General features: G+C 54.3%; 1 protein-coding gene across 1 annotated transcript in view; it reads left to right on the forward strand.

The window, feature by feature from the left end:
* Positions 1-2,041: 2,041 nt before the first annotated feature.
* LOC140458401 (TP53-binding protein 1-like) overlaps positions 2,042-14,313 on the forward strand; it is a 54,564-nt gene continuing 42,292 nt past the window's right edge. The window contains exons 1-6 of the mRNA XM_072552902.1: positions 2,042-2,922; positions 3,559-3,711; positions 4,687-4,976; positions 5,798-5,962; positions 7,437-7,855; positions 13,372-13,563. Of these exons, the coding sequence (XP_072409003.1) occupies positions 2,524-2,922; positions 3,559-3,711; positions 4,687-4,976; positions 5,798-5,962; positions 7,437-7,855; positions 13,372-13,563 (1,618 nt within the window). The 5' untranslated portion in view covers positions 2,042-2,523. The remainder of the gene's footprint in view (positions 2,923-3,558; positions 3,712-4,686; positions 4,977-5,797; positions 5,963-7,436; positions 7,856-13,371; positions 13,564-14,313) is intronic.

Consider the following 14,313-nt stretch of genomic DNA (forward strand, 5'->3'; position numbering starts at 1 on the left):
TGCAATGACACCGAATCCCCCATCACAATGTCGCTACACACTTGTACATTTCAGAATCAGATTGGAGAGATAAGCAAACGTAGCATGTTTTCATTGGCTCTGTAGCTTACCCCATGATCCAGAGTGTGGAACTCAGTCCAGGACTGACCCAGATTCTGTTCATGTTTATTCCCAGGACATTGACTTCAGCAGCGTTTGTTCTCTCTCTCCCTCTTCATTGCCCCTTGAGTTCTAATCCCACTGTGGCAGACAGCGGAATTTGAATGCAATGAAAATCTAGAATGAAACATTTAATGGCGACCACAAAAACCATTGTTGATTGCCAATTCTGGGGTGGCACATTGGCTCGGTGGTTAGCACCGCTGCCTCTCAGTGCCAGGGTCCCAGGTTCAATTCCAACCTCAGGCGACTGTCTGTGTGGAGTTTACACATTCTCCCAGTGTCTGCGTGGGTTTCCTCTCACAGTGACAAAGATGTGCAGGTCAGGTGAATTGGCCATGCTAAATTGCCCATAGTGCTAGGTGCATTAGTCAGAGGGAAATGGATCTGGGTGGGTTACTCTTTGGAGGGTCGGTGTGGACTTGTTGGGCCGAAGGGCCTATTTCCACACTGTAGGGAATCTAATCTAAACTACTGTCCAGTTTGGGATGGGCATCACATTGTGAATGCGTTTTTAACCGAGGGAGTTTAACCGAGTCTAACACAGAAGGGATATATTTCGATGTCAGGCTGGGTAGGGGTGGAAGGGGGTATGAGGCGAGGGGAGAGGTTCCTCGGGGAGGGTTGAGAGTTGCTCACGGCTGCAGTCGGTGCCAATGTTTGTGATGTTTCACTGGTGAGTGATGGGATAGAGGATCACGTGCAGGCCTAGCCAAACCTTCCCATCTCCACTGTGCGTGTTCCTCAACCTCACTGCCCACTCCCCCCCCCCCCCCCCCGGCACAGCCTGCAGTCGCTCCCTGAGCCCCACACTGGCTACTGCCCCAGCGGGCTCTGAGCTGACGTGTTTTCAAACCCCTCGCAGGATTGTCTGCCGTTGGGATTTGTCCGGCTCCACCAATTCACTTTTGTGTTTTACCTTTGAAAGAAGTGAAGGATTAAATTGAAATAATTTAAGGGAGAATATTTCCTGGTGCCTGGGACCCTGCCCAGTCCCAGTCATAAAGCTGCAAACCTGTCTGTAGATCTCAGCGCTGCCTCCTACAGATGTGTAGCTGTATTGCAGTATGTTCAAGTCCCAACCTGCCCTCATTAGACTGTCCCTGCTGTCTGCCTAGTGTATCTTCTGTGGATGGTCTCCAATACCAGTACATCATCTCCTTAGGTAAGGGGCTCAAACCTGCTCACATTATTCTCGCTATGCCCTGACCAGTGCCCTGTGTAATTGGAGCAAACCCTCCCTTTGAGGTAAAGACCTACTTTCCATTTTCCTTCCCTGTTCCCCACTGAGTTCTCCACATCCTGTCTCCCAGAATCCTGTTAACATTTCAAACACCTTGACTCTGTCAGTCATCTGTTTGAGGTACCGGATTGTGAGTGAGACTGAGAAGAGGGTAGGAGAGGAACTGGAACTCTCTCACTGTCTGGTGACGAGTGGGGAACTGAGGAGTGGCACTCCATCAGGGATTGGGTGAAATTGAAATGCAGGTGTTTTCCGAAGTGAGCTTAATCTCCTGGATAGATGACATGGTTGATTTACTCGCAGGGGTTTTACCCTGGGGAGTCTGAATGAGCCACTCGTCATGTTTGAGCTTGAAGGGGGAGTGTCAGAGAGTCCCCATACCTCCTAACGTCTTTGTGTTTACACACTGGGCGGTGTCGCTGCTGGATTGGGAGCAGGGTTGAGGATTCTTGCTGTATTGTGTAGCTAACGCACTGCTCGGACTCCCAGAATCATAGCAACACGCGGAGGGACCATTCAGCCCATTCTTGCCTCTGCTGGCTCTTTGAGTGAGACCTTCTGTTTAGCTCCCCCCCCCCCCCCCCCCCCCCCCCCCCCCCCCCCCCCCCCCCCCCCCCCCCCACTGCTCTCCCACACATTATTCATTCCTGTGTGTTCCGGAATGTTCCGGCTTGCAGCTTTCCCACAACTTGCCGAGTCAAACTATTTCTCCAAACTGCTCCCAGACACAGTGACGATCTCCTGGAGGGGCATGGCGGTGTGAGTAGGCCACTCTACCCCTCGGGGCTGATGCTTTCCGACAATTAGATTTCCTCTGGTTATCCTCCCGCTCTTTGGGCCCTCTCCCTCGAGAGAGTTCCCTTGTTGGGTCACTGAGGGCTGGCTGAACCAAGCAGGTTCCTTTCTGAAGTTTGGCCATTTTTTTTTTGCGGGTTCTGTTGTCCAGAAGTACGCCTCATGGTCTCCCGGGTGAGGAGGGGGTGGGTGAGCCCCACGAAGACCACAAAGCTTGGCTGCGCCAGCCGCGGTTGAAGCCACTGGTTTGGCGTCACTGTGTGCTGCCCCAGATCCGACCGGAACACACCGATGAAGAGGAGGTTGAGGAAACTCCGGAGGAATCCATGCCCGGATCGAGTGTTGGCAAACGGTCAGCTGGGAGTGCCGGAGAGAGCGAGGACGAGGCCATGGAGCTGGACGTGGTGAGCTGTGCCCAGGGGCCGCCCAGTAGCTGGAGGAAGAGCCCCTCAGACAGGACTGTGGAGGTCAGCGAGACCCAAGGGGGGCGCCCCAGGGGCGAGGGGCAAGAGGAGGTGGTGGGCACCATCTTGCTCTCTCATGCTGCCACTCAGACGGCTGGCAGTGAGTCCCCCAGCCTGGGAGAGGGCAGCAAGAGGCCGTGCCAAGACGCCATGGTGCAGACTGAGGCTTCGGCCGAGAAACCCCAGATGAGATCGAGGAGCACGTCCTTCCACAGCAACGCAGGGCCGGAGGATCGTGATACAGACTCCTTCCACAGCCAGGTAAGGCCCAGCAGCCCCTCCCTCACCCCCCTCACAGTCCCACACCCTCACCCCCCCTCACAGTCCCACCCCCACACCCCCACACACCACACTCATCCCAACTCACCGCCTCCCTCACCCTCAGCCCCACCGCCACCCTTAACACCACCCACATCCCCTCACCCCCACATCCCCTCACCCCCACATCCCCTCACCCCCACATCCCCTACACCTTCTCCCTCGCACCCCCTCCCCTCGCACCCCCTCCCCTCGCACCCCCTCCCCTCGCACCCCCTCCCCTCGCACCCCCTCCCCTCGCACCCATCCCACACCCCTACACCCTCAACCCCCTTACCCTCCCATACCCCCTCACCCCGCAGTCCCTCACCCCCCCCGCACCCTCTCTCACACCTCCCCTCACACCTCCTCACCCCTCAGCTGTCCACAGGCTCCAATCCTTCTCTCCCTCCTTCCATCCCCCCCCTCCCTCCATCCCCCCCTGCCCAATCCGCTCCTCAGCTCCCCCTGACCCCTCCCCCACATGCTCCTGCTGTAACCTAGGCCTGAGACCTGGTTTTGCCACGTGGGGATGGCTCCCACTTGACTTTCTCTAACAGGCTGTTGCTTGTGTTTGTTTCCATGGAAACATCACTGAAGGAGGACGAGGAGTTTGAGCTGCCAGCGCCTCCCCCTGGCCGGCTCCTGCGAAGACATGTCCGAACGATCCGGGAGGTGCGCACGATGCTGACCCGGATAATCACTGACGTTTACTACATTGACGGGAAAGAGGTGGAACGCAAAGTAACTGAGGTACCTACGCATCGGGGGGTGCATGGGAATGCAGAGGATCCAAGTACCCTCCGACAATGCGGCACTCCCTCAGCACTGACCCTCCGACAATGCGGCACTCCCTCGGCACTGACCCTCCGACAGTGCGGCGCTCCCTCGGCACTGACCCTCCGACAGTGCGGCGCTCCCTCGGCACTGACCCTCCGACAGTGCGGCGCTCCCTCGGCACTGACCCTCCGACAGTGCGGCGCTCCCTCAGCACTGACCCTCCGACAGTGGAGCACTCCCTCAGCACTGACCCTCCGACAGTGCGGCGCTCCCTCAGCACTGACCCTCCGACAGTGCGGCGCTCCCTCGCCGCTGACCCTCCGACAGTGCGGCGCTGACCCTCCGACAGTGCGGCGCTCCCTCGGCGCTGACCCTCCGACAGTGCGGCGCTCCCTCGGCGCTGACCCTCCGACAGTGCGACGCTGACCCTCCGACAGTGCGGCGCTCCCTCAGCACTGACCCTCCGACAGTGCGGCGCTCCCTCGCCGCTGACCCTCCGACAGTGCGACGCTGACCCTCCGACAGTGCGGCGCTCCCTTAGCGCTGACCCTCCGACGGTGCGGCGCTCCCTCGGCGCTGACCCTCCGACGGTGCGGCGCTCCCTCGGCGCTGACCCTCCGACGGTGCGGCGCTCCCTCGGCGCTGACCCTCCGACGGTGCGGCGCTCCCTCGGCGCTGACCCTCCGACGGTGCGGCGCTCCCTCGGCGCTGACCCTCCGACGGTGCGGCGCTCCCTCGGCGCTGACCCTCCGACAGTGCGGCACTCCCTTGGTATTAGACTGGAGATGCCAACGTGTTATGAAGGCTCCAGTTTGGGGCTCGCCCTCATGCCCACGTTGACTCCGGAGTGACCGTGTCACTAATGGCTGACGGGTGTGGATAAAGCTGGAGCCTTGGGGATTTCACACCGAGTGCCCTTTCCTTTCTGTCTGTGTTTTGTTCCTTCAGGAGAGTGAGGATCCTGTGGTGGAGTGTCGGGAATATGAGAATGAGGTGTCACCATCTCGGGCCACAGGCTCCATGACCTCTGGGGATCTGGGCGATATCAGCTCCTTCTCCTCCAAGGCGTCCAGTTTACTTCGAGCGTCAAGTGGAACCAGTAGCAGCAGCAGCTTGGGAACGGGCACTGCCGCTCCGGAACGGGGGAGAGGTACCACTATCACCCGAGGGAGGAACGGGGGTCCTGACCCTCGAGAGTTTGTGGTGCCCAGTGGCAGAGGGATCCACTCCAAACTGAGGTAGGGGCCAACAACACAGGGTTAGATACAGAGTAAAGCTCCCTCTACACTGTCCCTCAATCAAACACTCCCAGGACAGGGACAGCACAGGGTTAGATACAGAGTAAAGCTCCCTCTACACTGTCCCTCAATCAAACACTCCCAGGACAGGGACAGCACAGGGTTAGATACAGAGTAAAGCTCCCTCTACACTGTCCCTCAATCAAACACTCCCAGGACAGGGACAGCACGGTGTTAGATACAGAATAAAGCTCCCTCTACACTGTCCCCATCAAACACTCCCAGGACAGGGTCAGCACGGGGTTAGATACAGAGTAAAGCTCCCTCTACACTGTCCCCATCAAACACTCCCAGGACAGGGGCAGCATGGCTGACTGTGACTCACTGCTGCCACATTGTGGTATCTCTGGGAATTGTTTGTTGCAGCTGCTTCTGTTGGAGGTCGTTCTGATGTTCCCATTTACAGATGGTTTTATTGTGAGCTGACTAAGGAATTGATTGCACCCCTACTGTTTAAAAGTATTTTTATGCAGCAATTTAAAAGGCTGACCTGATGTGGGCCTTCTGTGTGTGTCCTCCTTCACTCTGTGTAGCTGCAGTGAGACAGCCCAGTGATCAGGGAGCTTTGACAGTTGTATCTCTGGGGGTGGCTGTGGGGAGGCGGAGGTGGGAGGGGGGAGTTAGACCGGACCTTCAGCCCCAAGCGAGAAGAGGTTCATCTCCAGCGGGTTGTGTCCCCCTGGCATCGGGGAGTGTTTCAGGACTTGCTGAGCAGGACCCCGGGATGTGTCAGCTGTAACACCATCTTCCTTTTTGCTTAGCCCCAGGAAGGTTGGAGTTCAGTACTGGTCACCGTCCAAGCAGCCGCTGGCTGGGCTTGCAGAGACTGAGGAGATCACCATCAGCAACAAACAGACACCGAGGAGCCCCCCGCCCCGGGGCAGGGGTAAACGAGGGCGGCCACCCATCCGATCTCTCATTGGGAGGTGAGTGCTGTTCCTGGGGTGGGGTGGGGTGGGGTGGGGTGGGGTGGGGTGTGCCCAGTAATGAGACTGTGGACCCTCGCAGTGAGCAGAAATCCCAGCCAATCGCAGCTGCCCTCCAGCGTTCCCATTTTCCCCCCCTTCCTCCTCCAGGTTTGGGGAAAGCAAAATTCAGATTCCTCTATTTAATTTTTATTTTATTCATTTGTAGAACAGGGCATCCCTGGCTGGGCCCGGTGTTTACTGTCCATCCCGAGTTGCCCTTGAGAATGTGGGGGTGAGCTGTTTTCTTGACCCGCTGCAGTCACAAAATCCCTACAACCCAGAAACAGGCCATTCGGCCCATTGAGTCTGCACCAACCCCTCCAAAGAGCATCCCACCCAGACTCACCTCCTTACCCTATCCCAGTAACCCCACATTTCCCATGGCTAAACCACCTCACCTGCACATCCCTGAACTCTATGGGCAGTTTAGCATGCCCAATCCACCCTGACCTGCACATCTTTGGACTGTGGGAGGAAACCAGAGGAAACTCACACAGACACGGGGAGAATGTGCAAACTCAACACAGACAGTCGCCCAAGGCTGGAATCGAACCCAGATCCCTGGTGCTGGGAGGCAGCAGTGCTAACCACTGAGCCACTGCTGGATCCACATTGCCCTTGAGAGAGGGAGTTCCAGGATTTATTTTATTAAGTAGTGGTACAGGACTCCTGACTTGTGCCTTTTCGATGGCAGATAGGGGAGTTGGAAGCTGAGTTACTCGTTGTAGTCCTGACCTGCTCTTGTAGCCACTGTGTTTATGTGGTAAATCCAGTTCACTTTTTGGTCAGTGGTAATTTCCAGGATGTTCATATCGGGGGATTCCTGATTTTCAGTCTGAGAGCACGGGCATTTGAGCTCTTCATTTTACCTCGGGATTTATTGTGATTCCTCGTGATCTTGCCTCTGTTTTCCCTTTCTGCTGTTTGATCTCGCTCTTTCTCCCCTACACGCTGTCTGTCTCTCTCTGTCTCTTTCTCACCCCCCCCCACCCCCGTCTCTCTCTTCACCCATGCTGTCTCTGCCCACGCTCACGCTCATGCACTCTGCCCCCACCCTCTTCTGTCTCTCCCCACCCACCTCTCCCTCTCGCGCTCTCTCTTTCTCGCTCTCGCGCGGTCTCTCTCCTCATCCCCCCCATCACTCCTCATCTCCCCCATCTCCCCTCTATCTCCCCTCTATCTCTCCCCATACTGTCTCCCTCTCACTCACACTCTCTTGCTCTCTCTCTCTCTCACCCACTCTCTCCTCTCACTCTCTCATTCTCGCCTTCCCTCTCTCTTGCCCTCCTCGTCTCTCTCTGTCTCTCTCTCTGTCTCTCTCTCTCTCTGTCTCTCTCTCTCTCTGTCTCTCTCTCTCTCTGTCTCTCTCTCTCTCTGTCTCTCTCTCTCTCTGTCTCTCTCTCTCTGTTTATCTCTCATACCCTGGCCCCAGGGAGATGATGCAGACCTCGCCCAGGACGCGGGGGGAGACTCTGTCGAGTCCCACATCCGCGGACGAGGAACCCTACACTCGGATCGCTGCCCGTGGCCCAGAGCGGCTGGTGTCTGTGCCGTACCCCAGGTCAGCCTCCCCGGAGATCCCCCAAGCCCAGAGTCCACAGGGCCCTCGCTCGGAGCTGCCGGCCTCCCAGAGCAGCAGTTTTGTCGGTCTGCGGGTGGTCGCCAAATGGTCGTCGAATGGGTACTTCTACTCCGGAGCGATTACCCGTGACTCCGGGGACGGCAAATACAAGGTGCTCTTCGACGATGGCTATGAGTGTGAAGTGCCTGGGAAAGACATCCTGCTGTGTGACCCCATCCCCGTGGAGACGGAGGTGACAGCTCTGTCTGACGATGAGTATTTCAGTGCAGGTACCTGCTGGCAGTGCCCAGAGGGGGGTGGGGGGGGGGTAGAATCAGTGCCTTCCAAACCCACCAGGGGCAGGTTCACACTTCAACACGAAATAACCCACCTGAAATCCACTGTCCTCCAGAGACAGGCCATTCGGCCCTCTAATCCGTACACCCCGAGCCCATTCGGCCCTCTAATCCGTACACCCCAAGGCCCTTCGGCCCTCTAATCCGTACACCCCGAGGCCCTTCGGCCCTCTAATCCGTACACCCCGAGCCCATTCGGCCCTCTAATCCGTACACCCCAAGGCCCTTCGGCCCTCTAATCCGTACACCCCGAGGCCCTTCGGCCCTCTAATCCGTACACTTCGAGGCCATTCGGCCCTCTAATCCGTACACCCCGAGGCCATTCGGCCCTCTAATCCGTACACCCCGAGGCCCTTCGGCCCTCTAATCCGTACACCCCGAGGCCCTTCGGCCCTCTAATCCGTACACCCCGAGGCAATTCGGCCCTCTAATCCGTACACCCCGAGGCCATTCGGCCCTCTAATCGGTACACCCAGGACCATTCGGCCCTCTAATCCGTACACCCCGAGGCCATTCCGCCCTCTAATCCGTACACCCAGGACCATTCGGCCCTCTAATCCGTACACCCCGAGGCCATTCGGCCCTCTAATCCGTACACCCCGAGGCCATTCGGCCCTCTAATCCGTACACCCCGAGGCCCTTCGGCCCTCTAATCCGTACACCCCGAGGCCCTTCGGCCCTCTAATCCGTACACCCCGAGGCCCTTCGGCCCTCTAATCCGTGCACCCCGAGGCCCTTCGGCCCTCTAATCCGTGCACCCCGAGGCCCTTCGGCCCTCTAATCTGTGCACCCCGAGGCCATTCGGCCCTCTAATCCGTACAACCCGAGGCCATTCGGCCCTCTAATCCGTACACCCCGAGGCCATTCCGCCCTCTAATCCGTACACCCAGGACCATTCCACCTTTTTTTCCTGCTGATCTCTCCCTGATTCTCTTTTCCCACTGTTGGAGTGGAGAGTTTCGAACATTTCAAATTCAGTGAAGAAACATCTCCCCCACCCCGAGTCTGTAAACTGTCTTTATTGTGTCCAGGGATGTGGGTGTCCTAGGTAAACCTCACATTTCTCTCCCATCCCTAATTACACTCACGCTGTGCGGTTTGCCATTTCACAGAGCAGTCACGTGTCAGACACATTGGCTGAGAGTTTGCAGTCACATGTATGCCGGACCGAAGACCAATATCCCTCTCCGAAGTCTTTGTCTTCAGGACTGAGATGATAGACCACAGAGGACAGGGGGTCACTCACACACAGACACTTGCACACACACAGACACATACAAACTGTCTCACACACAGACAGACTCTCTCTCACACGCGCGTGCGCACACACACACAGACTATGTGTCTGTCTCTCTCTCACATACACGTGCACACAGACGCAGACATGCACATCATTAGAAATAAATACATAACTGCAGCCAGACTCCCTTAATCTTGCACAGTAACATTTTTCTAAGAAAAGTTAACTAGCCATTTTCTTCCTAATTGTTTGCAGAATAACTTATGACGTTGACAATAATGTTCACGAGCCAACCAGGGCAGGACTTACAAAATTATTGGTATGGTGACAGGAAATGTTGCTGAACAAAGAGACCTTGGAGTGCAGGTTCATAGCTCCTTGAAAATGGAGTCGCAGGTAGATAAGATAGTGAAGAAGGTATTTGGTATGCTTTCGTTTATTGGTCAGAGTATTGAGTACAGGAATTGGGAGGTCATGTTGCGGCTGTACAGGACATTGGTTAGGCCACTGTTGGAATATTGCGTGCAATTCTGGTCTCCTTCCTATCAGAAGGATGTTGTGAAACTTGAAAGGGTTCAGAAAAGATTTACAAGGATGTTGCCAGGATTGGAGGATTTGAGCTACAGGGAGAGGCTGAACAGACTGGGGCTGTTTTCCCTGGAGCGTCGAAGGCTGAGGGGTGACCTTATAGAGGTTACAAAATTATGATAATATGGAAACAGGCTGAGCTGCAGCAGGAGAATAACAGAGGGGAAGTTAAAGAAGTGCTTTCACAGAGATTTATTACAGCACAAAATGCTTCTCCAAAGTGGCAGACACTGCATCATTTAAATGGAAATTATATAAGTATTTGAAAAGAAATGCTATGGAAATGGGATTAGAACAGACATCTCTAGTTAAAGAACTGCCATAAGCACAGGCAGAATGGTTTATTTTTGCGCATAACTTCTATGATTAAATTTTACTTTGCATTTTAAGACAATTCTGCAGGAAAAATAATGACAGTTGACCTGACGTCTCAGTCAGTCTGAATGACTCAACTATCAATAACAGGAATGAAATCCTATGAACTACGTGACACAGACTAAGGCACCAGAAACAACAACAGCAAACGCAATCCTGTCAAACCTACAAAGTCCTCCTTACTAACATCTGGAGTCCAGGACTAAAATTGGGAGAGCTGTCTCACAGATACTAAAGCAACAAACTGACATAGTCGTCCTCAGAATCATACCTAAACACAATGTTCCAGACATCAGCAGCATCCTCGGTTCAGTTCCGTCCCACTGGCAGGACAAACCCAGCAGAGGTGGTGGCATAATGGTATACAGGTGGGAGGGAGTTACCATAGGAACCCTCAACATTGACCCCAAACTCCATGAAATCTCAAAGCATCAGGTCAAACATGGGAAAAGTGTTCCCACCTTATGCATCTGCTCTTGATCATCAGTAACATGATGGAAGGTTGTCATCATCAACAGTGGCAACAAGAAGCACTTGTTGAGCAATAACCTGCTCAGTGATGTTTAGCTTGGGTTAACCAGAGGCACTCAGTTCTTGACCTCATCACAGCCCTAGTTCTGGATGAGAGATGAACTCCAGAGGTGAGGTGGGCAACTTTTTCACGCAAAGGGTGGTACGTTTATGGAATGAGCTGCCAGAGGATGTGGTGGAGACTGGTACAGTTGCAACATTTAAGAGGCATCTGGATGGGTATATGAATAGGAAGGGTTTGGAGGGATATGGGCCAGGTGCTGGCAGGTGGGACTAGATTGGGTTGAGATATCTTCTTGGCATGGACAGGTTGGACCGAAGGGTCTGTTTCCGTGCTGTACATCTCTATGACTCTATGACACCGAGGCCACATTCGGCCATGTATGGCACCAAGAAGCCTTAAGAAACTGGAGTTAATGGGAATTGGGGAAAAACCTCCTGATGGAATAAAACCTGGCACAAAGGAAGTACAGTGTTGTTGCTGAAGGTCAGTCATCTCAGTTCCAGTCCATCTCAGCAAGGTTCCCTCAGGATAGTATCCTTGGCCCAACCATCTTGAGTTGCTTCATCAATGACCTTCCCTCCACCATGAGGTCAGAAGTGGGGATGTTCACTGATGATTGCACAGTGTCAGGTTGATTCACAGCTCCTCAGATACTGAGGCAGTCCATGTCCAAATGCTTCAAGACCTGGACAATATCACGGTTTAGCTGAGAAGTGATAATTAACATTGTGCCATACAAGTGCCAGACAACAGCCATTACTAACAGGAGAGAATCTAACCATCTCTTCTTGACATTTAATGCCATTACCACCATGAAGACCCACTTTCAACTTCCTAGGAGTTATCACTCATCTGAAACTGAACTGGACTATCCGTATAAGTACTGTGGCTACAAGAACAGGTCAGAGTCCAGGAACCTTGCTGTGAGTAACTCACCACCCAACTAACCAAAGTGCGTCCATCATCTGCAAGGCACAAACATGTACTGTGATGGAATACTTGCCTGGTTGGGTGCAGATCCAACAAAACTCAAGAAGCTTATTGGTCAGTCTATTGAGTACAGGAGTTGGGAGGTCATTGTTGCGGCTGTACAGGACATTGGTTAGGCCACTGCTGGAATATTGTGTGCAATTCTGGTCTCCCTGCTACCGGAAGGATGTTGTGAAACTTGAAAGGGTTCAGGAATTGGATGTTTTCAGCTAGAGGGAGAGGTTGAATAGACTGAGGCATTTTCCCTGGAGTGTTGGAGGCTGAGGGATGACATTATAGAGGTTTATAAAATCATGAGGGGCATGGGTAGGGTGAATACACATGGTGTTTTTCCCAGGGTAGAGGGGTCCAAAACAAGAGGGCATGGTATTAGGGTGAGAGGGGAAAGATCGAAAAGGCACTTAAGGGGCAACTGTTTCACACAGAGGGTGGTGCGTGTATGGAATGAGCTGCCAGAGGAAGTGGTGGAGGCTGGTACAATTACAATGTTTAAGAGGCATCTGGATGGGTATATGAATAGGAAGGGTTCAGAGGGATTTGGGCCAAGTGGGACTAGATTAGGTTAAGATGTCTGGTTGGCACGGACGAGTTGGGCTGAACGGTCTGTATTTGTGCTGTGTGATTCTGTAGTCCCCAAATCTAACTGAACCTCCCCAGCAGTAACCAATCTCAACTACTTTAAGAAAGGATCTGTTTGCTTTTCTCCTTTGCACACAGCTCTGTGGGTGTCCCTACAGCGTATGGACTGCAGGTGTTCCAGAAGGCACCTTGTCTGGGGCAGTTGGGGATGGGCAGGAAATGTTGACCCGGGCAGTGCTGGCCACGTCTTTACACAAAGGGTGGCGTAAATCTTCCACTGTCTCCCAGGCGATGCTGTGTTTGCTGGGGGGAGCTCTGTCCTGGGCTGGCTGGTTTGATGTGTGAGAGAGTGGATCCGTTGGCACTGGACTTGCTGGGGGCTTTGTACACTGAGACTCCTCTAACACTCCAACAGGATAAATGCCGCAAGGATATCCCTGATGACCAGGATGAGTCCAGGACCAGAGGGGGTCACCACCTCGGGATCAGGGCAGGACTGAGACAAGGAGAGTTTTCTTAGTGATGAGGCTGTGGAAATCCCTATCGTAGAAAGCGGTTGAGGCCAAAGCCGTGAACATTATGGGGAAGGAGTTAGATACAGCTCTGGGGCAGAAGGAGTCCAAGGAAATGGGGGAGAAAGTGGAAACACTGACTGGGCCGGATCAGAACCGACAGAACTGCGGATGCTGTAAATCAACAAACAAACAAAAGCAGAAGTTGCTGGAAAATCTCAACACATCTAGCAGCATCTGTGGAGAGAAACGTTAACTCGGATTTCTCTGATGCCAGCAATTTCTGTTTTTGGGACTGAGTTGAAAAAGCAGCCTCGATCACACAGAATAGAAGAGTGCGGGAATGTGGAGTTGAAGTGCCCATCAGCCATGACTCAATGGCAGATTGGACTCAATGGGCCGAATGGCCTTCCTTGCATTCCTATGTCTTTTGGAGAGCAGGTTGGAAGGGCCAAATGCCTCCTGCTGCCCCTGTGACATTGCTGTTTCCGGTGAGTTGATGTTTCAGGTGGTGTGGAAGGTGGGTCAGTGGAATTGGATCAGCGCAGGGTTTGTTCCAGTGATATCCCAGTGCTCGGGGAGAGGCGGGGTGGCTCATGAGAGTGACTGTCTCGTGTTGTGCCGCCTGCAGGAATCGTGAAGGCCCACCGTAAGGAAGCTGAGGAGTTTTACTATTGTATCGAGAAGGATGGCCTGCAGAAGTGGTACAAGAGGATGGCTGTTATCCTGTCACTGGAGCAGGGCAACCGACTGCGGGAGCAGTTTGGTCTGGACCCCTGTGAGGCCACCACACCCCTCACCATGGCAGCGGACATCAGCTTGGGTAAGTGGGCACCATCCCTCCTACACAGCGGGGTCTCCCTCTGCCAGGGCACAGGCACAACCTCTGCCATCGTGTTGCTGTGTCGCTTGGTGGACCTTTCACCCATTTCCCCCCCCCCCCCCCCCCGCGGACCCCAGCAGACAATGTCGACGGGCTGATCAACTGCAGCGGGCGTCGCTGGACCCACTCTCCTTTTTCCTGGCGTGGGACTCCTAGACCTGTTCTGTTTGAGGGAAAGGGGTTTCAGGAGGGAGTGAGTGGGGGTCGGAGGGATGGAAAGGGGGTTTTCTCCTCTCTGTCCCTGTGTAATCTCTCCTGCTGTCTGATGCTGAGCTACCCACGTTACACCCAGTCTCAGCCTCTCATACGACCCCTGTTCTCCTCTCTCTCCCTCCCTGAGTGCCTCTGCCCTCATGTTTATAACACTTCATTAAACCCCCCAGTCCCTTCTGTGAGTTGGCTGTGTAGCTCAGTGTCAAATAGCATTGCCTTAGGATCTGACAAAGTGCTGTGGGAGATTTAATCGCTGTGTTTGTAGGTGCTACCTAAATGCAGGGTGTTGTTGGACAGCCAGGCCAGAGCAGCCATAGGTGGCCCTGTTGTTCAACAACACCCTGCATTTATTTAGCACCTTTGTAAGCACAGAAATGGAGGTTTCCCTCAGCACTTCTTTGGGCATTGTCCTGAGCTCCGGGGTAGGGTTCGGGGTGGGGTGAGGGTGTGTCGCGGAGGTTTCCTCTGTCTGGGGGC

The sequence above is a fragment of the Chiloscyllium punctatum genome, chromosome 33, assembly GCF_047496795.1.
Source record: "Chiloscyllium punctatum isolate Juve2018m chromosome 33, sChiPun1.3, whole genome shotgun sequence".
Taxonomy (NCBI): domain Eukaryota; kingdom Metazoa; phylum Chordata; class Chondrichthyes; order Orectolobiformes; family Hemiscylliidae; genus Chiloscyllium; species Chiloscyllium punctatum.